Raw genomic sequence first — 24,943 nt, 5'->3', positions numbered from 1 at the left:
TATTGCTGCTACTGCTGTTGTTGCTGCTGTTCTTGTGCTGCTGCTACTGTTGTTATTGTTGTTGCTGCTGTTGTTTGGTGGGGTAGAAAGGAGGGTAGACCTGAGAAAAGTTGTCTGGGGTGCGGGAGTTGACTATGACCACAACATGTCTTGTGAAACTCTCCAAGAACTAATAAAAAACATTTTGAACTATTTAATCCAAGCTTTATTTGGGTTATACATGGATATTAAATGAACTCTTTAATAAAAAGTTACCTTACAACTCACACATAGCAGACTACGAGCTTTCACCAGACTGAAAGCTAAGAACGCCTTAATATTTTTGTTCTACAACTAATAAAATCACTTCCATGGCAGGGTATTGGTATTCAGGAAAACTTGAATCTTTATTCCTTGGCCATGATCACCGGTTTATGGTTCTGGAGTCAACTGTCTCTTCAAGCTTACTTTTCTGTTGCTAGGATGAAACATGATAACAAAAGCAGCTTAAAGAAGGAATAAGTTTATTTGACTTAGACTTCCATGGCACAGTCACACTGTGGAAGCCAGAGCAGGAACTCCAAGGGTGAACCTGGAGGCAGGAACTGAAGGAAGGACCATGGAGGATGCTGTTTACCGGCTTACTTTCCATGTCTCACTCAGCTCGCTTTTCTTTTTTTTTCTTTTTATTGTTTATTTTATTAAAGATTTCTGCCTTCTCCCCGCTACCACCTCCCATTTCCCTCCCCTTCCCCCATCAAGTCCCCCCCCTCATCATCCCTAAGAGTAATCCGGGTTCCCTGCCCTGTGGGAAGTCCAAGGACCACCCACCTCCATCCAGGTCTAGTAAGGTGAGCATCCAAACTGCCTAGGCTCCCACAAAGCCAGTACGTGCAGTAGGATCAAAAACCCATTGTCATTGTTCTTGAGTAGGGCTAATCAACCCAATTAAAAAATGGGGCACTGAGCTGAACAGAGAATTCTCAACAGAAGAAGTTTGAATGGCCAAAAGACATTTAAGGTCATGCTCAACTTCCCTAGCCATCAGGGAAATGCAAATCAAGACAACTTTAAGATACCATCTTACACCTGTCAGAATGGCTAAAATAAAAAACACCAATGATAGCCTTTGCTGGAGAGGTTGTGGAGAAAGGGGTACACTCATCCATTGCTGGTGGGAATGCATACTTGTGCAACCACTTTGGAAAACAGTGTGGCGGTTTCTCAGGAATTTCAGCTCGCTTTTCGTATACAACCCAAGACTACCCGTTCAGGTCTGACACTGCCCACTGTGAGCTGGGACCTCTTATCTTCAATCATTAAGCAAAATTCCTCATAGGCTTGCCTACAAAGCAATCTGATGGAAGCATTTTTCAACTGAGGCTTCCCAGATGACTCTAGCATGTGTCAAGTTGACAAAATTAACTATCATGGTATCTTTTATTCTTTTGAGGGTTAAAGAAAAACTGTCTTTACAATGACTCTTCATTTTACTTTAAAAGAAAACCATATAGTTCTTGACCCCCCTCTTGTAAATGGAGACTGCTTGTTTGTTTCTTGGCAGCTCAAACCCAAATATTCACAGAGAAACTATAGTAATTACAACACTGTTTGGTCAATGGCTCAAGCATATTCCTGGCTAACTCTTATATCTTTTGTTTGTTTGTTTGTTTTGTTTTGTTTTGTTTTTTCGAGACAGGGTTTCTCTGTAGTTTTGGAGCCTGTCCTGGAACTAGCTCTTGTAGACCAGGCTGGTCTCGAACTCACAGAGATCCGCCTGCCTCTGCCTCGCAAGTGCTGGGATTAAAGGCGTGCGCCACCACCACCCGGCTTAACTCTTATATCTTAAATTAACCTATTTCTATTAATCTATGTATTGCCACGAGGTTGTGGCCTACCAGTAAAGTTCTGTCCAGTGTCTGTCTCCTTCGGCAGCTACATGGCATCTCCCTAACTTTGCCTATAGTCTTTCCATACCTCTCCTCAGATTTCCCACCTGACTTCACTCTGCTAAGTCATTGGCCAAAAGAGCTTTATTAATTAACCAATAAAAGCAACACACATAAAGAAGGCCTTCCCAAATCACTGTCTGATCAAAACTGAGCTGTGGTTAGATGATGGGGAAGCTCAGCCAATCACATTTGGCTAGGGTGTGGCCGCCTGGGGCCAAGGAAGAACAACCTGAGGATCCAGGTGCCTGCCCATTGTATTTCTCTCTTTCTCAGCTGTGCATGGTGCTCGAGGGACCCCGGTCGTGTGAGTTTCTTCTTTTCCCAATGATTAAATTATATTCCTTGTTTTTGAGCTGGTCTGGTTAATTCTGACTGCCAGTAGACCACGCCCGTCAGCTAGAGCCTTAAAGTCTGCTCCTAGCCTGCATCTAAGAGAAGCGTGAGGGCTGGACTGGGGGATTGTAAAAGTCACAGCCAGGGCCCTCTGAACTCTTTTCAGTCACCTTCCCTCTCCCACAGCAAAAGGAAAATTATTTTTTCAGTCAGGGCTAATGATAAAACTCTGACCTTCTCAGTGGTGACCAAGTCCTCTGCCACTTTCCTATACTCCAATCTCAGCAGGAACATTTTCGATGGTTTTATAGAGAGGACAGAAATGGGGAGACGTAGCCCCATCAAAAATAAAGAAATATGGTGACTGCACAGCTTGGAAGTTTCCATTATGAGAAAACTTCAGGCCACAGATGAGATAGTTTATCTTGAATACTCAGAATGCTTGAAGACTGGGACCAAATAATCTCAGTATTTGTTACAAGTGTAACCACAGACAATTGTTCCCAATAGTTAAAATGAATTCTAAGGTGGCACAGAGCTATGAATCCAAGCTTTGAAGTCAACAGAAGAGTATTTATTACAGCACTACAAGAGGAAATGACACACAGAGAGATCAGTTGCAACCATCAGCTCAGCATGCCATCATCATCCATCCCTCCAGTTCCTCCCATCCCATTCCCCCAATGCTGACATCAGCAGAGACTCCTCTCTGAGTCCCAGAGGATTGCACATTCTCATCACCCCTTAGTCCCATATCAACTCAGCCACAGCAACACCACACAGAGCCCAGGGTTATTAAAGGGAAAGAAGTTGAGTCTGATTTATATTCAACTTGTAGAAATTTTAGACCTGGCCTTTTGCTATTGCTTAATGTGTCTCCCCTACCCAAAGCAAAAATGTGCTAGAAGCTAAACTCCAAGCACAAGAGTGTTGGGAGATGAGGCCTAATTAAAAGTGATTAGACTATAAGGTCTCTGCCCCCATAGATAAACTAGTGTCAGTATTTTTGGAGTGGGTCCCTTACCAAGGCAGTAATTTCTTTACGCGAGGTCGAGTCTAGCCTCCTCTTGCTCTCTTCCCACCCATTTTGTTATGTCTACTATGCAATCATGCAGCAAGCTAGACCCTGCCAAATGCAGCCACTCAGTCCTGGGCAGCCAATCAGGCTGCGACACATTTAAATTCATTCTAAATTACCTCATCTCTCATATCCATGTTATAAGAGTACGCATCATGCTAGGACACCTACAAAGGCACAGACAGAAGTATCTACCATCCACATGTTCACCACTCATTCATTAACATGTGCAACACAGACCCATTAAGCTTCTATATACCATATATTCGGGGTTGCAAAGTTAATGAAGCATGACCGTATCCCTGGGGAAGCTTAAGGACAATGTTTGCCAAGTAAACCCAAGGATTCTGAGTAACATCATGAATTAAAGATCAGATGGGTAGCTGAAATTGGTATGTAATTCTCAACACTGGTCCACAGAACAATTCTCATTAAAACCTCTAGAAATTTGATTTCTTTTTTTACTAGATTTTCTGGGATTTTCAGACTTCCAAATTAATCACTTCATATTTTAGATGAAACCTAGGTAAGGTCTCACTCTAAAAGATGTCACTAAACAAGAAATACCGAAGACCACATCTAGAATAGAATCAATAATTCAACCCAGATCTCTCCTGACTTAATACCCTTAGGATTTTACTCTGAACACCTCATAGAGAAAAAAGATGACTGTGACTCTACAATGATCTCTTTATAATGATAGCTTCTGCTTGTTCTCAACCATCAGATCAATAGTCCATCTTCCCCAAAGACTCCACCTGCCTTAGTTTTCTACTGTTGTGTGACAAGCTGTGTCAAACTTAGCACACAGTTGCTACTGCACATTTCTTCATGTCAGACACTGGTGTAAAACTTTTCTAGTGCCTTTGCTCTAGGGCTTCTTGAGACCACAACCAACAGGATACTGAGGGTTGAGACCTTATCTGAAGACTCAGCTGGAGAGAGATTTGCTTCCAAACTCACTTATGTGGTCACTGGAAGACTTAGTTCCTTGAATGTTATTGAATAGGAACTTCCACTGAGTTCCTCATTGACTACCAGCTAGAGGCTAACCTCAGTTCCTCCCTGAAGTGTCCTCCACAACACAGCATCCTACTTCATCATAACTAATGCAAGAAAGGCATCCAGCACGCTAGATGAAAGTCACAATCCTTTCTACCCTCATCATGGAAGTAGCTTTTTTTCATGTTCACCTCACAATATTCATTAGAAGCAAGTGGCTGAAGTACAGTCCATGCTCAAATGGAAGGGATTACATAGGGTGTGAATATTAAGAGGTAGAGATACGGGAGCCACTCTAGTAGCTGGCTACCACACAATCATGCTGAAGCACACACTTAAGAACAACCATGTCTTCCCCAGGGAACTAGTAGGCAGAGTCATAGATGGGAGGCAGGAACTAGACCCATAGCCTTCCCTTCCCTTATGCCCAATTCCTTGCTAACAAAGGCAGCCAAGCTGTACACAGGGAAGTTCAAGAGACATGCCCCTAAGCCTCCCTTTTCACTGACAGGCACAATGCATCCTCCTCTATGCTATCTTCAGACAGAGTTCAAATGTTGATGCTCTACTGACAATGGTCTTAGAAGTAGGAATGAAAATGCTTTTCCTCCACGAATTATTTTTCCCTTAGACAGTAGTTCCAGTCAGCAATTAGAATGGAAGTCTTGAAGTCTTGGAGTATTTTTCTTTTAAAACTCAACGCTGATTAAATTTGTTCACTGTCAATGTCATGCATGTGTATAGTGCATTCTGTTCATGCTAACCTCTCTGCTCTTCCTTCCCTCCTTCCCACCCTTACTACCCCACTCTTCCCTGCAAGTCCTGTCCACGGTCAAACCTTTTGTATTTGTTTTGTGAGTCTGGTTTAACCAGTGCTGTCTGTGTGGCAATGGGTTTGGAGCTATACCCACGGGAGCCTGGTGAAGTCACCATTTGGTCCACAATTAAAGGCCATGACTGCGTACTCCACAGAATCTATCAATTGACAAACAGCCAATCATGAAGCCAGTACTTTTTTTTTATTTTTGTGGCACTTCTTTCTTCTATTTACTCATAAGTGTTAGTGCACAGATTTTTTTTTTATAAAACACTATTATGGGGGCTGGAGAGATGGTTCAGCTGCTAAGAGTATGCATTCCTCTTTCAGAGGGCCCAAATTTTGTTCCCAGCACCCATATGTTTGATGACTCTCAACTCCCTGGAATGCAAGCTCCAGGGAATCAGACATCGTCTTCTGGGTTCTTCAAATGTCTGAAGAACATATATACACATATACACATAGCCAAGTACAGATGCTCCTAATAAAAATAGAATAAAATCTTTTCTTTTTTTTTTTTTTTTTTTATTTATTTATTTTTTTATTTATTTTTTTTTCTTGCTGATTTTTTTTATTAATTAATTAATTTAATTATTAAAGATTTCTGCCTCTTCCCCGCCACCACCTCCCATTCCCTCCCCCTCCCCCAATCAAGTCTTCCTTCCTCCTCAGCCCAAAGAGCAAGCAGGTTTCTCTGCCCTGTGGGAGGTCCAAGGACCACCCACCTCCATCCAGGTCTATTAAGGTGAGCATCCAAACTACCTGGGCTCCCACAAAGCCATTACATGCAATAGGATCAAGAACCCATTGCCATTGTTCTTCAGTTCTCAGTAGTCCTCATTGTCCATTATGTTCAGCGAGACCGGTTTTGTCCCATGCTTTTTCAGTCCCCGGCCAGCTGGCCTTGGTGAGTTCCCGATAGAACATCCCCATTGCCTCAGTGTGTGGGTGCACCCCTCGCCGTCCTGAGTTCCTTGCTCGTGCTCACTCTCCTTCTGCTCCTCCTTTGGATCGTGAGACTTCAGTCCAGTGCTCCAATGTTGGTCTCTGTCTCTGTCTTCTTTCATCGCCTGATGAAGGTTAATATTCAGGGGGATGCTTATATGTTTTTCTTTGGGTTCACCTTCTTATTTAGCTTCTCTAGAGTCACGATTTATAGTCTCAATGTCCTTTATTTATGGCTAGAAACCAAATATGAGTGAGTACATCCCATGTTCCTCTTTTTGGGTCTGGCTTACCTCACTCAGGATAGTGTTTTCTATTTCCGTCCATTTGTATGCAAAATTCAAGAAGTCATTGTTTTTTACTGCTGAGTAGTACTCTAATATGTATATATTCCATACTTTCTTCATCCATTCTTCCATTGAAGGACATCTAGGTTGTTTCCAGGTTCTGGCAATTACAAACAATGCTGCTATGAACATAGTTGAGCATATACTTTTGTTGTATGTTTGGGAAGACAATAATCAACTTTATATGGAAAAACAAAAAACCCAGGATAGCCAAAACAATCTTATACAATAAAGGATTGTCTGGAGGCATTACCATCCCTGACTTCAAACTCTATTACAGAGCTACAGTACTGAAAACGGCTTGGTACTGGCATAAAAACAGAGAAGTCGACCAATGGAATAGAATAGAAGACCCTGACTTTAGCCCACAAACCTATGAACACCTGATTTTCGATAAAGGAGCTAAAAGTATACAATGGAAAAAAGAGAGCATCTTCAACAAATTGTGCTGGCAAAACTGGAAGTCAATCTGTAGAAGAATGAAAATAGATCCATATATATCACCATGCACAAAACTCAAGTCCAAATGGATTAAAGACCTCAATATCAGTCCAAACACACTGAATCTGATAGAAGAGGGGGGGGGGGAAGGGGAAGGGGGGGGGAGGGGGGGGGGGGGGGGGGGGGGGGAAAGTGGAAGTACTACAACACATGGGCACAGGAGAACACTTCCTACGTACAACCCCAGCAGCACAAACACTAAGGACATCATTGAATAAATGGGACCTCCTGAGACTGAGAAGCTTCTGTAAAGCAAAGGACACTGTCACTAAGACAGAAAGGCAACCCACTGACTGGGAGAAGATCTTCACCAACCCCGCAACTGACAAAGGTCTGATATCCAAAATATACAAAGAACTCAAGAAATTAGACCGTAAAAGGTTAATCAATCCAATTATAAAATGGGGCACTGAGCTGAACAGAGACTTTTCAACAGAAGAAGTTCAAATGGCCAAAAGTCACTTAAGATCATGCTCAACTTCCTTAGCAATCAGGGAAATGCAAATCAAGACAACATTAAGATACCATCTTACACCGGTCAGAATGGCTAAAATCAAAAACACCAATGATAGCCTCTGCTGGAGAGGTTGTGGAGAAAGGGGCACTCTCATCCATTGCTGGTGGGAATGCAAACTTGTGCAACCACTTTGGAAAGCAGTGTGGCGGTTTCTCAGGAAAGTCGGGTTCAACCTACCTCTTGACCCAGCAATACCACTATTGGGAATATACCCAAGAGATGCCCAAACATACAATAAAATCTTTTCATAAGAGAAGGAAGATATTCTAGAGTTCTTGATTCATATTCATAAGCTAAGCTATTCAATAAGCATTTATTAAGCTTCTGTTACGTGTTAGATACAATGCTAATTCTTACTGTGCTAAAAAGATGAGTAAGGACCAAGTGTTACAGTGAGACTGTCCCAAACAAAAACAAAATGAGAACAGAAAAAAATAAAATAAAAAAATAAACTACAAATAGATGAGCTGTAGATACTTTAGTCAAACACACTGTCTTAGTTAGGGTTATATTGGGGTGATAAAAGCCTATGATCAAATATCACATTGTGAAGGAAAGGGTTGATATGGCCTAAGCTTCTATGTCACTGTTCATCTGAAGTCAGGACAGGAACTAAACAGGGCAGGAACTTGGGGGCAAGAGCTGATGCAGAGGCCGTGGAGGGGTGCTGCATATGGGCTTGCTCCTCATGGCTTGCTTGGCCTGCTTTCTTATAGAACCCAGGATCACACCCAGGGTTGGCACCACCCATAATGGGCTGAGCTCTCCCCCATCAATCACTAATTAAGGAAATGTCTACTAGGTCTGATTATAGCACTATCTTATGGAGGCATTTTCTCAACTGAGATTACCTTCTCTAGACTTTAGCTTGTGTCAAGTTGATTTAAAAATGAACTGGCACAGTTTACCCTTAGTCAACATGACACATAAATACACCACTTCTTTGCTGGCTAGTCGTATGCCAACTTAACACACAGGCTAGAGTTATCTGAAAGGAGGGAACATCAATTGAGAAAATGCCTCCGTAAGATCCAACCTGCAGTGCTGAAAGTTCTGTTCTTAACAGGAAACTTTTAAATCTGAGCTATTCTTTTAACCAGTACCTAGCTCCTAGTGTTGTAGGTGGCCAAAATGAATCATAGAGAATAGGAATTCAACACAAAGGGAATGTTGGCTTTGGGAACAGCATGCTCATTAGTAATTTGACAGTAACAACTTCCATGAAAGGTTGTTCTGCAAGTCTTGGGTGTTTTGGATGTGTGCTGGCTAGTTTTTAAGACAACTTGATACAAGTCGAAAAAACTTCCATTGGGGAAAAAATGCCTTTATAAGATTTGGCTTTAAGCAAGCCTGTTGGGCATTTTCTTAATTAGTAATTGACATGGGAGGGCCCAGTTCATCATGAGTGGGCCACTCCTGGGCTGGTAGTTCTGGATTTTAGAAGAAAGCAGTCTGATCAAGCCATGAGGAGCAACTCCATAAGCAACACTCCTTTGAGGCCTCTGTCCCAGCTCTTGCTCAGGGTTTCTGCCCTGTTTCTGTGCATATCCTGACTTCCTTCGATGATGGAAAGCAATCTGGAGGTATAATCCAAATAAACTCTTTTCTCTACAACTTGCTTTTTGGTTATAGCGTTTCACAGCATCAATAGAAACCCTAAGACACTTATTAAGAATAACCCTTCCTTTCTTGTCCCCAACAACTTATATTAATATTAATATTACAATCTAAAACATTATAAACTTTAAAGGTCTCACAGTCATTACAAATTCAAATGCTTTAAAAGTTCAGTCTCTTTTTAAATCTAAGGTCTCTATAAAACTCCAAAATCTCTTAACTGTGGCCTCTTACAAAATCAAAACGATTTTTGTTTTTTTTATTTCAAGAGGGAAGAACCAGGGCAGAGTCAGAATCCAAACAAGCCCAACTGTGTAAATAAGTCCATGTGTTCAGTGCCTGAGGTCTACTAAAGATTGTCTGGGTTTCTGCACAGAGCCTTGGCCACTTCTGGCTCCACCCTCTGCAGCACACACAGATTACCTCCTAAACTCAGACAGGCTCCACTCCACGGCTGCTCTTATTCTTGGTGCTCATCCCATGGCATTGGAATCTCCTAAGTGCAGGGGTCTCTTGCTACACCCAGCTTACCCTTCAACCAGTACCTTCTCCTGGGCTCTCTTCAGGGACTCCAGTCCTGCCACACAGTGCCATACATCACCTGTTCTCCATAAATCCTTCATGCCTTCAAAACCAGTACCATCTAAATGACTCTTAACCCTCAGATGCCAGCAAAAGATAACCTTGGCCACCCTTAGGACACAGTTTCTGTATGCTCCCCCAGTGTTTACCTCAACCATGCATGTCTCTTCTTAACCACTGATAATTTCTCAGTTCCAGCTGCCCATCATCAATTAGCCAAGCAAAGCAAAGGTTTCACTTTTGTGGTTCTGGTCTCTTGCTAATCGCAGACAAATCTTCAGTCCCAGCTAACCAGAACCACAGATTATCCAATTTCCCACCAGGATTTCATAAGCCAGCCTCCGCTATCTGTGTTTCTCTCAACACTCTTATCTTTCAGGCTCCAACAGAACAACTCATCACACTTGGAACACGCAATAGCTTCTGCAGCCCAAAGTTTCAAAGTCCTTCCACAATCCTCCCAAAAACATGGTCAGTTCTGTCACAGCAACACTCCACTATACTGATAACCAATTTCTGTCTTACTCAGGGTTTCTATTGCATTAATAAAACACCATGGCTAGAAGCAAACCGGGAAGGAAAGGGTCAATTTGGCTTATACTGCTTCAGCATTGTTCATAATCTGAAGAAAGTTAGAGAAGGAATTAAATAGGGCAGGAACCTGGAGGCAAGAGCTGAGGCAGGGGCCACGGAGGAGTGCTGCTCACAGGCTTGTTCTTCATGATTTGTTCAGACCACTTTCTTATAAAACCCAGAACTACCAGCCCAGGAGTGGCCCACTCACAATGAACTGGGCCTCCCATGTCAATTACTAATTAAGAAAATGCCCAACAGGCTTGCTTAAAGCCAAATCTTATAAAGGCATTTTTTCCCCAATGGAAGTTTTTTCGACTTGTATCAAGTTGTCTTAAAAACTAGCCAGCACACATCCAAAACACCCAAGACTTGCAGAACAACCTTTCATGGAAGTTGTTACTGTCAAATTACTAATGAGCATGCTGTTCCCAAAGCCAACATTCCCTTTGTGTTGAATTCCTATTCTCTATGATTCATTTTGGCCACCTACAATACTAGGAGCTAGGTACTGGTTAAAAGAAAAGCTCAGATTTAAAAGCTTCGTGATAAGAACAAAACTTTGACCCTTTGGCCTTCAAAAGTTTTTCTTTAAACCAAGATCTTCAACATACAAATTCTTAAATCAGATTTTTGTGCATTTGTTCATTTTTTCATTTTTTTTTATCTGCTCCTCCTACCCAGATGAATTTGTTGTTGGTTTCCAAGTGGATTTCACCCCAACTTTTTGAGGACATTGCTCTAATAATGAGTTTTACATTAAGTAAACCAACAGCCAATTCTGTCTTCTTGCATTAGACACCTTAATGACACCCAGCACACTCCTCTTAGAGATACTCTTCCTTTCCCTAAAATTTACTTTATTTTATTTATGTATATTATGTGCATGTGCCACTACATGTAAGCAGATATACATGGAGGCTAGAAGAAGGAACTGAAAACCCTAGAGCGGGGTCACAGGACATAGTGACACACCTAACATGGGTGCTACAAACCAAACTCAAGTCCTCCGGAAGATCGCTGTACACGCAGAAACACTGAGCCATCTCTCTGACCCAAAGCACTCTTTTTTTGTCTTGACCTCCATGGTGTCGTGCTATCTTCATTGTCCTCCACCTCCCACCTCCTGCTCAATCTCCTTGACTGGATCTTGTACTTCTGATCAGGCTCTGAATCTTGATATGTCTGTCCAGGATTCTATCTTGGGATTTAGCACTTTTATCAATGCCTATTTTTAGACTATTCCATTTAGTCCTATAGCTTAAAAACCTGTCCTAGATTGCTCCTTTCCAAATTTGCCTCTCTAGAGCATTAGAGGACAGGGACACAATCATTCAAAACTGATGTAGAAGAGGGAAAATTTTTCCATAAGTCTCAAGAACTCCAGATACTGAGCACTACATTTCCCCATATCTTCCCTGTAGACAGCTAATACATGCAGCCTGGACTACCTAGCAGTACCAGCCTAAGTGTTCCTCTGTTAGTAAAGCTTCTCTGGTTGTGCTTTCTTCACATAAAAACATAACAAAGAAGGGTAGTGCTCCAACCCTGGAATGCAGTAAGAGCTCAGAAGGCAGTACTGCTGAGAGTAACATGTATCGTATGTAGAAGACCAACTCAGGAATATTTCTGACGGGAGCAATAGTAGGAACTGGGCTGTAAATGGAGGCTTTCTCTGTCTTGCTCATCTCTCTGTTCTCCCTGAATGGGTTTCTCTCCACCCACCAGGTCCCCGCTCACTAGTTCCCACAGTCACTTATAAATAACCACTCTGAGGCTTAATATTAGTTACAATTGTTTGGTCAATATCTTAGGCATTTTATTGACTAGCTCTAACAATAAATTAACCCATTTCCATAGTTTATATCACCATGAAGCTCATTGCTTATTACCTCATGTCTTGGGCAGCTACACGTCCTTTCCTCAAGCCTACTCGCTCTCTGTATCTTTGTTGAACTTCTTGCCTAGCTTTACTCTGCTAAGCCATTGGCTGAATTAGCTTTATTTATCAACCAATAAAAGCAACACATATTCACAGCCTACAGGAGGACATCATCCCCTATCAAGGGACCATTCTTGTTTTAGTTCAGAGAAAAATATGGCTGCTTTTGTCCTTTATCCTAAGAATTTACTTGAGACTAAATTAAAAGTATTAGACTAATTTCCTCTTCAAAGTAGTTTTCTAGACAGCTTAAATTAATGATTCTGTTGCATGGTCATTAGCGATCAATTTGAAATAGGCCTACAATTTAAAAAGAGCCAGTAGGGCAAAAAGGAATTAAAAAAAAATACAGTTTGAAGCAAAAGAAAAGAAAATAGCAGGAAACTTAATGCTAGAGCCAAGGATTGTATTGAAAGAGATAAAGAAATCAAGGAGAGGCCTGGTGTGCATTGAGATAAAGAGAGGGTTGCCCTCAGAGTAAGATCCCACCCACCTAAGTTTCCAACATGTGGAAAGAAAAGACCTAGGAAATCTTCTGCTCCTAAAAAGCAAAAGGCAACAACTCAAAGCTGCTATAAATGTGGTTCTCAAAGGTGTCCTGCCTCACCCCAGGCTGGTAGATGAATTTGGCAGTATCTTCTGCACGATTCTGTCTGTAGAGACATGAAGGATATGTAAGTCAAAGGAGTTACAGAATCTTCCCCCACTATTAAGGAGAGCCACTGAGGCCAGGTAAGTGACAGGGGTAGGCCCTACATGAAGGCCTGGAGAGGCCATTGTGTGAAGCTGTGAGATGGAAGCCTGGATTGATTTGAGATTCCAAAGATGTTGACTATGGCCATGAGACATTTGCCAAGGTAGAGAGGGAGTGGAACCATTCCAGGAGAGAGATTATGTTGTGGGCATCAAAGCTAGAAGGGAAAGAACCATCTAAGTCCTCTGACATCAGACATGAAGTTACAAGATTTGAACTTTGTCCTGCTGGTTTTGGATCTTCTATGCCATCACATGTTGGAAGAATGTAATTTGCTTTCTCATTTTACAAAGCGTTACAATGAAGAGATTGTCTTGAGTCTTGGAAGAGGCTTTTGAACTTTTGGGCTTTTAAGAAGTGTTGAAACTGAAAGACAATGGGGATTTTTCGCATTGGACAGGATGCATTTTGCATTATGGGATGGCCAAAAGCCTTTGGGAGCCAGGGACTAGAATATGGAGATCTAAATCAGAAAGGTTCCCATAGGCTCATATCTATGAATACCTAGTCCACGTTGGTGGAACTGTTTAGGAAGGATTAGGGGTGGGGTCTCTCATTAAGGGGTGGGCCCCTGGGGATGTGCTGTGATGCCTCAAAAACCCACAGTCCTCCCAAGCAGTTTTCTCTGCCTACTGTTTATGGATCAAGCTGTAAGCTGTCAGCTGCTCCTGCTATCATGCCTTTCTCTATCATTATGGACTTTAACCCTCAGAAACTCTAAGTCCGATTTAAAACATCCTTTCATAAATTGCTTTGGTTGTGTTATTTTGTCACATCATTAAAAGAGTAACTAAGCCGGGCGGTGGTGGCGCACGCCTTTAATCCCAGCACTCGGGAGGCAGAGGCAGGCGGATCTCTGTGAGTTCGAGACCAGCCTGGTCTACAAGAGCTAGTTACAGGACAGGCTCCAAAGCCACAGAGAAACCCTGTCTCAAAAAACCAAAAAAAAAAAAAAAAAAAAAAAAAAAGATAAAAAAAAAATAAAAGAGTAACTAAGACAGTTTGTGATACAGATGTCCCATTTAAAGCTGAGTGCTCACCGGGCGGTGGTGGCGCACGCCTTTAATCCCAGCACTTGGGAGGCAGAGGCAGGCGGATCTCTGTGAGTTCGAGACCAGCCTGGTCTACAAGAGTTAGTTCCAGGACAGGCTTCAAAACCACAGAGAAACCCTGTCTCGAAAAAACCAAAATAAATAAATAAATAAATAAATAAATAAATAAATAAAGCTGAGTGCTCTACAGCCCCTTATTCTAGACACATTGATAGGATGCACGTCTCTGTATTAATCCGCATCTACTGTAAAAAAGAAGCTTCTCTGATATGGGATGGCATTTTAAAGGTATATTTTAAAATAGGCTAGAAGTTGTCTCGAGTGAGAGGATGAGAATAAGGACTGGTAGCTATGTGACGTGAGAGATCTTTGTGGGATTATAACAATGCCCTCAAGCAAGATTATGGCGGTGGAGGCACAAGTCTAAGTTTTATTGCAAATCATTAAACGGAACAATTAAAACCGATGAGTCCACACAAGTCATAGCTCAGTAAAACAGTGTGAAGACACGAGCTGTATGATAACCCCTTCGCTTTGTTTCTCAAGCTTGCTTAAGTTTGTCTGTAACTATTTGGGATCCCAAATGTTTATTCTCCCAGCTCCCTTAATCAAAACAATTCTCAGGGAAATACTAGCTTCAGTCTCCCAGCCTCTGACACTGGTACATAAACAATTAGAACTACAGAATTAATTCCCTAGTCTTAGGGCAACAGAGGAGTCTTTAAGGTATGCTAGGATGTTAGCTGTAGCTGGCAAAGGTGCAGTTCACCTAGGGGGGTGCTGAGAAAGTCTGAAGAGGTCATTAGAACAAAGCCCTTTAACTAACAGCTGCATGATACACAGGGTCATCCTTCCCTGAGCAAGTGTGCCTGAAGCACAGGGATTCAGGATCCAGGGCGGAAGAGAAAAATATCGACAAAATGGCAAGGAGGTGGTCCAAAGTAGAATGTGAAACTCTTCAAATAAAAGTTATCCCCAACCATTTCAGAAAAAATCCTTTAAAAAAAATCTCAATAAGCATCCAAGAGTCAAAAAACATTCAGCGATCATGTTATGGTCACATGACTACTAAATTAAAAACCAATAACAATAAAGCTTAGAAAGCTCCTCACTTCCATTAGCGTAAGAAACACACTTGTAAACAGTACCTGAGTGAAAGAAAGGACTACTTGGGACAGTAGGAAACAGATTCACTGAGTGCGGATTACAGTTGAAGAAGGTTTTAATCAGCTAAGGTATTACCTACCGTAAGATGCCAGAAAAAAGAAGAGAGTAAGTCCAAATTAAATCAGCAGACGCAAATAATAAAAACAAAAGAAACAAATGAAACAAGGAAGGAGACAAACTGAAGAAAAATCAAATCCTTTTTTTCCCCACTCTATGAACAAAGCTTAATTTTAGTTTTGCTTGTATATTTCCACATATATTAAGAATCAAAAGTAGCTTAGAAGTTCCTGTGCACAAAATCAGATGGTAGTCATCTCTGCAGTAGACTGGGTGGAGATAGTCTGCTCTGTAAAAAGGCAGGGAGGAGTTTCCTAGGGTAGTGGACATGTTCTGTGTGTGTGTGTGTGTGTGTGTGTGTGTGTGTGGTATCCACGTGAAGACTGACTGACCTGAACAGTCTACTCTCTGGCCATTTTGGCGTGTGCTTACACCCACCGGTTCTAAAGGTAGAGGAAAGAGCTATGTCCTAAGTAGCACATGCAGGGTGCTAGAGTACTCTGAGCTGTGGGCTTCAGAAGTACCCCTTCTACCTTCAGTTCAAACTAGAACAAGCCCCCATGAGGAGAGCCACTGTGGCATAAGCGTACAATCTCTCTTGTGACCACAGCCACTTAAGAAAGTGGCTGCTGTTAACTCACCTCCTTCAATGAGAGCCCAAAGGTCTTGGGACGGAGATTTTGGAATCTATGTGCATTACTTAATGACTAAAAGTGCTACCATTGCAAGTTTCTAACGTTTGCAAGCAAGGATGGGCATTTCTTGTCGTACTCAAAGCTCTAGATAAAAGAATCTGCCAGGGTTAGCATTCTTCTCAGACATGCTTACTTCACGGAACAAACTCCACCATTGCATCTGGAGATTTATCTATTTATTCTAGTTTAAGTTCACACCCTGAACTCTAGTCCATTGTGTGAACCGTTGGCTTTTTTGTTGACAGAAAACCCATTATCTGTACTGGGAATTGGTCTACAAGTTAAAAAGTAATCCCCTTGATTCCAAGAATTCTTGAAAAACAGTCACAGAACATCCCCACTGCTTTAAGTGAACTTTTTAATCTGTATTTTATTGGATTCTTTTTCCCTCACTGTTTAAAGAGACCAAGATCCAACTTCAAGGTTACACAACCCTTGAAGCTGTCCTACCATGGTTCTGGTCTACTGCAGTCATACTCAGACACTCCTTCGGGGCTGTCTGCAAATTGCCATTTCCTACAGTCTGAAGTGAGAAGTCTCTGCGCTTGTCCTTTCTCATAAAGTTTGTTAGCTTGTAGCTATTTGTATGACTTAATAAAGTCATACAAATTATTCTAAGAAATAAATATTCTTAATAAAGAATATTAAAGTAGTCTCAATAAATGCTTACTGTGATACCTTGTAGGTATTCATGAAACAAATTCTGGTTTAAAAAAACTTTCATATAATGATCCTGAGATGTCACCTAGTAATTGGTTGCATCTAGTCTAATTATTTTTGTTTGGTTCTTTTTGGTTTTGTTAGAGACAGGGTTATCCAGCAGGAACTCCTTCTGTGGACTAGCCTGGCCATGAGCGCACAGAGATGTACCTGACTCTACATCCAAAGTGCTGGAATTAAAGACATGAACCACTGTGCCCCTCATTTTTTCTAAAATTCTTTAGTATTTTATGTCTATTGGTCCTTTGTATGTAGGCAATATTCCTGTAAGACGTGAGCGCATATCCAAGCAAAATAAAGTCTTTGTCACAATATAGCCTTGAAGCAGGCTTTTCTTCCTGTGTCAAACACAAAGGCTGTAACATTTATCAGTCTCCGGCGGAGGAGGAAACCACAGAGAAAGATAAACAATGATCTCAAAGTGGGCATGAGTCAAGGTAAGATGAATCAAGAGATCAGAGCATAAAACGCAGGTCCTGAGGGCTGAGACGACCAGCAGCCTAATTTCCGACTCACTTATTAGCAGTTCAGAAGGTTGGGGCACCACATTTACCGTAGTCCCTCAGTGCTGGTGAGGACATCGAGTGTCTGCAAAAATCGGATAGAGCGAATCTGAGGGACTACTGGAAAACGGGTTTCATCGCACCTCTCTTTCTAGCCCTTTCTAGGGTCTCCTACATCGCGCCTGCTCCCTCGGCTGTCTGCTTCCTGTGTTGACCATGCCCGGGTGGAGCTGTCTGGTGACAGGAGCAGGAGGGTTTCTGGGCCAGAGGGTCATCTGCATGTTGATTCAGGAGGAAGAACTGCAGGAGATCAGAGCCCTGGACAAAGTCTTCAGACCAGAAACCAGGGAGGAATTTGCTAGTAAGTAAACCAGAGGCTCTGTTTGTGTGACAGCAGAGAATGTTGACTGGGCATTGAGAGGGCTTGGTGTTTAGCAAATATGAAGCACTTGGAGCCCAATGTTTCTTCTGTGCTCACGCTCATCAGGAAGACTCACAATGACACAGCATAAAATACACCATGCAATGAGGCCAACGTCTGGCTTGTCCCAGATCTACACAAGGTAGTCATGGCGGCAACTGATGGAACTCCAGGCCTCTGACCTTCTGCCCATTTGGAAATCTCACATCTGTTCTCTCTTTTTTAAAGTGCATTATAGATTTGTAGATTTGTGCTACCATAGATTTGCCTATGGCTCCACAGCATAAGCAATGTCATGGGGTTGGAGACCTTATCAGTAGATCACTGCCTTCCTACTGGTCTTGGCTGTTCCTTTTCTCATTTTGTTTTACAGAGAAAAGCCATTTAGCTTTCTCTCATTGAATTGGAAATATATGTGTGTGTGTGTGTGTGTGTGTGTGTGTGTGTATACACACATATATATGTGTATATATGTATGTAGAATCTACGAGTGAAGGAGAGACAGAGACAGCAGAGAGTGAGAGACTACAGCAGAGAAAACACACACAGAGCAGTATAAAGGACAGAATCAGAACCAGGGTAGGGCCAGCAAGGTCACAGGTGCCTCCCCTGAATTCCTCTGCTCCTCTCCGTCTTTCACCTTGACAAAGAAAATGCCAGCAGACTTTGCAGGAGGAGCATTTCTTAATTCTTTGCTGTTATCACTGTACCTGGGGCAAGGCCAAGGTCTGGTTTGAAAGTGTAGCAAGATAACCCTGCAGGGAAGTAGAGGCTCAGTGTCAGGGATGGGTGTAAGTTGCCCAAGTCACGTTGCTCGTAATTCAGCTGATGGCATGATGGCCAGTGTCATCGTGTGGGTGTTAGAGAAGCGGGCAGATACTGCCTGATCTACTGCCCTGGCTTCATGTCTGCTATGCAGGTCTCTTAGAGGGTGACTTGTGTGCAGTGCACACTTCTGACATCTGCCGTATGCTTACAGTTGTTCAATCACAACCATCATTGGAGCCTGTTTTGAGTTCTCTCTCTGCCACTCAATCTTCCTCTTGTAATTGAGCTGACTCTCAATTTGGACTCAGCACAGACCCAGAAAGCATCCAGTCCTAAAGGCGGGCCTGAATTTCCCATCTTTGTGCCTCCCTCTTCTGGGTCCTCCTCACTGTAGCTCTGGTAGACACAGTCTGAGTAACCTGTTCCTTATCCAGGTTACTCTTATGTCTTCAATGCCTGGACATTCACAACCTGAGACTGCTGTTACAGCTTCCCACTCAGGACTCTGCCTCTGCTTCTCCCTCAGTCCAAATCCACAAGTGATTCCCCTTCTCTGTCAATCAAATCCTACTTCTCCCATTTTACATTTGACTACCACCACTTCTCCGATTGGTTTAATGAGTTTATGAGTTTCCATAACTCTGTTTTCATGTGCAAAGCACAAATGACATCTTACTGCTCAGATTCATTTCCGCAAAAGGATGGGGATGCTCTTTCCTTCCCTACAAATGCTGCATTCTGACTGTTGTACATCTATTGTTCCTTCAGTAGAAAGGTCTCCTCCCCAGGATCCCCTGGCTGTGACTGCCCTTGAAGGCCTGGGCAACTGACACTGTGTCAGTAATCTTCCATCCTGTGCAGAAAGGTTTCCCAATGACCTGCTTTGTGCTCCTCAGAGCTGCAGACAAAAGCCAAGGTGACCGTGCTGGAGGGAGACATTTTGGATGCCCAGTGCCTGCGGATTGCCTGCCAGGGCATCTCCGTCATCATTCATACCGCGGCCATCATTGACGTCTCGGGTGTCATTCCCAGACAGACCATCATGGATATCAATCTGAAAGGTACAGTACCTCAGAAAGATATGGAGTGAGTGAGAAAATGAAAACAGAAAAACAGGTTTGCCGGGGGGGGGGTGAAGCGGGACCCTTACTTTGCTATCCTTGCTCACTTCTTTCAGAGAGCAGAGCCCATAGCTTCTATTCTCAGTATTTCTTTCTATTTTTATTTTATTTTTAGTTTGTATTTGTATGCATGTCTGAGCACCATTTGCATGGGTGGGCTGCCCATGGGGTAAGAAAAGAGCATCAGATACCCTAGAATTGGAGTTACAGAGGTTGTGAGTGGCCATGTGGGTACGAGGAATTGAACACAGATCCCCTAAAAGAGCAATCAGTGCTCTTAAGTGATTTGCCATCCCGCTGACCCCTAGTCTCAACAGTTTCGGTGAGGAAAACAGGCTGAGAGGGAAAGGAGCACGATGAAGACCCCAGAGACAGGAAGAGACTGAAGATTTAAAGTCACACTCCTGTCCTTTCAAGTGCTAGAAAAGCAGCTCTCCTCCTCCACGCCAGCGCACTGGACTCCAACTCCAAATCCTTCTTTTCCCTCTGGCCCCCTTGCAAGTCAGATCCAGACCTGACAGGTGTTAGACAGCCCAGCATGTGTTATTTTAGTTCTGGGTGAGCCGCCCTGTCCACCTGAAGGAAGGTGTCTTCTGCACAGACTATAGGAAAGCTTCTCTACAGATGTCGGCAAGGAAGAATGACCCAGCACGTCCCTGGCCACTTTGTTTACTTAGGAGCCATTATTTTCCTTGTCTTTAGCACTAGCTTCTCAGGCCACTGTGGATCTCCTCTGGAGGACGTGGGTAATTCCCCGTACTCAGTGGGCCTTTCTACATCATGGCTTAAAAATTTAAGTTAGGGCGAAACAGGAAAGTTTGCATAGAATTTCTCTGAAATGCTCTTACTCTGAGCTCCGAGGACCAATCTCTCTATGACTCTCACACCCTCTGCAAAGCCCCCCTGTGTGTTCCTTATGCTGATTTTTCATTTGGTCACTCCAATACTCCTTTACAAAAGAAAATAATGGATTTAGAATTTCCAGGAACATCTAAAAAAAAAAAATCGTTTCCAGTTTAGGAATCCACCTCCATGTCCCTGACATGACACACACATATTTGTAAGAAGGTGTCAAAAGCCTCTGGTGTTCCTCAACCATCTCTCACCTATAACAATTACCTGTTGTGTTTCCCAGCAGGAATGCGAAATAAAAGGGATAGTGATTAAGGCATTATTTTACTAAATAATTGTCACAGATGGGGAAAATATTTCACAATGAATGCTATCCACCCTCCCCCCAAAATTTAATCATCAAAGTCCAAATTTAATTAGGAAATATATTTAACTTAAGATAATGAAGTGATTTCTCCAGGAAACCAAGTTGCAGAGGGACTTATTAATAAATGGGTGAATGGTAATAGTAATAATATCTCCTTGCCCAGGACATTTCTTCCTCAAGGGATGGTGTCCTTGCCTCTCCTCCAGGATCTGCAGGATCTGCAGGTCTGCACTATGTCTATAGTAGTCTGCCATTACAGGAATGACCAGCAGTAGATACATATTCTTTTTCAGTTCTCCAGCAGGCTCAAGAGAAAACAATGAAATGATACAAACAGCAAATTCTCGCTGGGTGATGGTGGCGCATGCCTTTAATCCCAGCACTGGGAGGCAGAGACAGGCGGATCTCTGTGAGTTCGAGACCAGCCTGGTCTACAAGAGCTAGTTCCAGGACAGGCTCCAAAACCACAGAGAAACCCTGTCTTGAAAAACCAAAAAAAAAAAAAAAAAAAAAAAAAAAAAAAAAAAAAAAAAAAAATCTCATTCTTAAAACTATGTTGCCAAAGTACAGAGTAGAAAGCCTTTCTTCTTCACCAGAATCAAAGTTCGCAGGCAGAGAAAGACAGAGATCTGTAAAGGCTGGAAGGCTAGAAATCATGATGAGCAGATAGCACACGTCACCATTTTCCTTTTTTATTGCTCTTGAGCCCAAGCCCCTGCTGATCCAGAAACAGCAAAGAATGCAGCAGGGAGCTGGGATTAGGGTGGAAAGGAACAGGAACCACGTGAACTCCTTGGTTGGTTTTATGACCCTGACAGAACGTTGTCTGTGCTTAGGTACCCAGAAGCTGTTGGAGGCCTGTGTCCAGGCTAGTGTGCCAGCCTTCATCTACACCAGCTCGGTTGATGTTGCAGGGCCCAACTCCTACAAGGAGATCGTCCTGAATGGCCATGAGCAAGAACAACGTGAAAATAAATGGTCTGATCCATACCCATACAGCAAAAAGATGGCTGAGAAGGCAGTGCTGGCAGCCAATGGGCGCACACTGAAAGATGGTGGCACTTTGCATACTTGTTCCTTAAGGCCTATGTACATCTATGGGGAGAAAAGTCCATTTATTTCTATCACAATGATCAGGGCTCTCAAAAATAATGGTACTCTGGATGTTTTGGGCAAATTCTCCATAGCCAACCCAGTATACGTAGGCAATGTGGCCTGGGCACACATTCTGGCTGCCAGGGGCCTACGAGACCCCAAGAAGTCACCAAACATCCGAGGACAATTCTACTACATCTCAGATGACACTCCTCACCAAAGCTATGATGATTTATATTACAATCTGAGCAAGAAATGGGGTTTCCACCATGATTCTAGCTGGATCCCTCCCCTTTCCCTACTGTACTGGCTTAGCTTCCTGCTGGAAGCTGTGAGCTTCCTGCTGCGTCCAATCTACAACTACCGGCCTCCCTTAAATCGTCACAAGATCACACTGTCAAATAGCGTGTTCACCTTCTCCTACAAGAAAGCTCAGCGAGACCTGGGCTATGAGCCGCCTGTCAGTTGGGAGGAAGCCAGGGAGAAAACTTCAGAGTGGATTGGGTCACTAGTGGAGCAGCACAAGGGGACACTGAACACAAAAACTCAGTGATGTGACAATGGCAGGGACATGGCCCTGGGTGCCATCAGAAAATATTTGTCAGGTCCTACAGAAAGAACAAAGGCACAACACAGGTCCTATTGCCTTCTTTGACATAGAGACCAACATAGTGTCTTTCTCAAGTCACCAGAAGCTCTGCTAATCACTGGCCCAGCCACAGACTTTCTCCCTTTAGCACCTGCCCTGTGACGTGCAGCTGCTGTGCCTCAGCTGCTGTGACTAAAGGTTTTGACACTTGCAATTTCCTGTCACCTGGATCTCAGTATTGGTTTCTTTCCATTCTTAAGTCCTGTGTCACATCCTGCCTTTGAGAAAACTCCTTGAAGCTCAACTGAAATAGCAATAAATATTGCAATGCCTTACATGAAGACAGCATCTTTCTGTTATTGGGCGTTGTTATGATTTCCCTTCCATAGCCAGGTTTGGCCCAGCCAGATCACAAATGGAACCTAGAACTGGCATTTACTCACAGGAAGTACAAGTTCGAGACTGGGCTTAACCAAATGTGTGGGCACTGACTACATGACTGTCACATATTACCTCAATTCACACTTCCCAGACAGGAAGCAGGTATTCCCATTCCCATGTCATATATGAGGGATCTTCCTCTCCATCCCCCTGATGGGATGATGAAAAGTTCACTTCACCAGAGAGACTGACGTGAAATGTCGCATCTTCCCACTAAACCTTGAAGCCCGTACTTGCTTTCTATAGGGACAGCATCCCTGAAGAGTGGGATGACTCCTCTTTGGAAGAGCTCCAACTCTCTTGGCCTCCTCTCTGCCTACCTAGACTGACACACAAGACTCCCCAGAACCTTGAAGGGTACCTTGGAAACTGTGTACTCCTTAATAAATGGCCCTGGAGAGAGAGGGGCAGGAGAGGGAGAAGCCCTCTCACCCACCACCTCCAATGTCAAGGTCCTGGAAGCTTGTAGAACACACCTGGATATATTTGTGACAGCTATTTTAGTCATTAATTACCCCATAACTTATACACTAGAGACAAACCTAAGTTCCTGGAAGGTTAAAAGGAACAGAACAGATTCAATCAAACATGTGTTCCTTCTCAACCTAGAATCTCAAAGATATTATTATCCCAACTCCAGATTTGATTCACTCCTGTCATATTGCATGTCTCCATTACCCTTCCCCAGGGACTCCTCTTTACTTCCATTTCTCCCCTTACCCTTTTCCATATTCTCCGAGGAGAGGAAGCCAATCAGGAAATGAGTAGTAACCTAAATGCAAACACAGCTATTAACTAATAGTTAACCCACAGTTGTCAGCTAGTTTAGGTAGAGGTAAATACTCCTAAACACAAGCCTTTGAAACACAAATAAAGCACAAGAAGGGGCAGCAAATGGAAAATGGCAGCTGCCCCAGCCTGTGAGCCCCCTTCCCTTTTCCCCTGGATTGTGCAGTCTGTGGTCATGGAATAAGAGAAGCACAGGGCAGAGCTCCCCCACGGGTTTAAGTGTGGTGTGCATATGACTGAAGGAATGGAACTGAGCAGAAGGTGTCCCGGAAAGCTTTGGGAAATAGGTAGGACTTGGAAAGGTGAATCAGGTGGATCCTTGCAGGGTGGACAGCCCGAGAGATGGTGCAGAAGAGGAATGGGGGAGAGTAAAGCCCCAAAGTGAGTAAAGACACTGGACTCTGCTTAAGCAGGGTTTGTTGAGAGATAGTGGATGTCCTAGGTGCCGGTCAGAGTCAGGCACTAAACAAGGGTGGCTTCTGGGGACCCAGCAGACCAGTGGATGGTCTGTTTAAGAGGTCATTCCAGGAGTGTGGTAGAATATCAAGGACTTGATTTTGATCTCCAAATACTGGAGTGTGTGCTTTGGGAAGCTCAAGGAAGAGGGTGGGTGTGGAGTCATCTTTCTCGGCAAGATGGTGACATATCTGTTCTTTCGTATTGCTTTGACCCAAGAATACATTTTACCACGTTTTAACCTACTACATGTTTTCAGTTGACTGAAGATCCTTTTTAAAAAGTCAATGGGGGGGGGGTTCAATGTGAAGTATATAAACTAAGAAAGCCCATCTATGGGCTGATCACTTACCTCTGGCCTCCAGTTGCATCTCTGCTCCTAATTCATGGTATAGTTTGGAGACAAAACATGAGATCTGGTCTTGGCTGTAGACAGGAAGGTGTATAATGCTTGAGAAAGGTCATGTCTGAGGGCAATACCCTGTCTGGACAAAGACTTAAAAGCCCTTGTCACTGGGCCGCATGATGGAAGATGTGTGAGATTTCACCATTGTAAAAGGAAAAATAATCCAGGTATGCTGTCGGATGGTCTTTTTGTATGCTTTGAATATGTGTTGCTCTCATTGGTTGATAAATAAAGCTGCTTTGGCCCGTGGTAAAGCAGGACAGAGAGAGTTAAAAAAAACCCAAGCAGAGATACAAGAGAAGAAAGGCAGAGCCTGGGAGATGCCAATCATCCACCAAGGAATCAAGACAGGTAGAAAATGAGGTAACAAGCCACAAACCAGGTGACAAAGCACAGACTAAAAAATATGGATTAATTCAAATGTAAGAGCCAGCTAATAATAAGCCTGAGCCATCAGTCAAGCATTTATAAATAATAGTAAGTCTCTGACTGATTATTCAGGAAC

General features: G+C 43.0%; 1 protein-coding gene across 1 annotated transcript; it reads left to right on the top strand.

Annotated features, from left to right (window-relative positions):
- Positions 1 to 17,134: 17,134 nt before the first annotated feature.
- Positions 17,135 to 22,655, top strand: LOC130889665 (3 beta-hydroxysteroid dehydrogenase/Delta 5-->4-isomerase type 1). Its single transcript, XM_057793542.1, has 4 exons — positions 17,135 to 17,201; positions 17,289 to 17,494; positions 19,219 to 19,383; positions 21,499 to 22,655. The coding sequence occupies exons 2-4, from the start codon at positions 17,350 to 17,352 to the stop codon at positions 22,308 to 22,310; spliced, it is 1,122 nt and encodes a 373-aa protein (XP_057649525.1). The 5' UTR covers positions 17,135 to 17,201; positions 17,289 to 17,349; the 3' UTR covers positions 22,311 to 22,655.
- Positions 22,656 to 24,943: the final 2,288 nt, after the last annotated feature.

This window comes from Chionomys nivalis, chromosome 18, assembly GCF_950005125.1.
Source record: "Chionomys nivalis chromosome 18, mChiNiv1.1, whole genome shotgun sequence".
Taxonomy (NCBI): domain Eukaryota; kingdom Metazoa; phylum Chordata; class Mammalia; order Rodentia; family Cricetidae; genus Chionomys; species Chionomys nivalis.
Note: the sequence above shows the minus strand (reverse complement) of the source record. Positions and strands in the feature narration are given on the sequence as shown.

Excerpts from the sequence above, each read along its gene's own strand:
- LOC130889665 (XM_057793542.1), top strand. The coding sequence starts at position 17,350 with ATGCCCGGGTGGAGCTGTCTGGTGACAGGAGCAGGAGGGTTTCTGGGC. Across the intron at positions 17,495-19,218 it reads AACCAGGGAGGAATTTGCTA|AGCTGCAGACAAAAGCCAAG; the intron begins GTAAGTAAACCA and ends TGTGCTCCTCAG. Across the intron at positions 19,384-21,498 it reads CATGGATATCAATCTGAAAG|GTACCCAGAAGCTGTTGGAG; the intron begins GTACAGTACCTC and ends GTCTGTGCTTAG.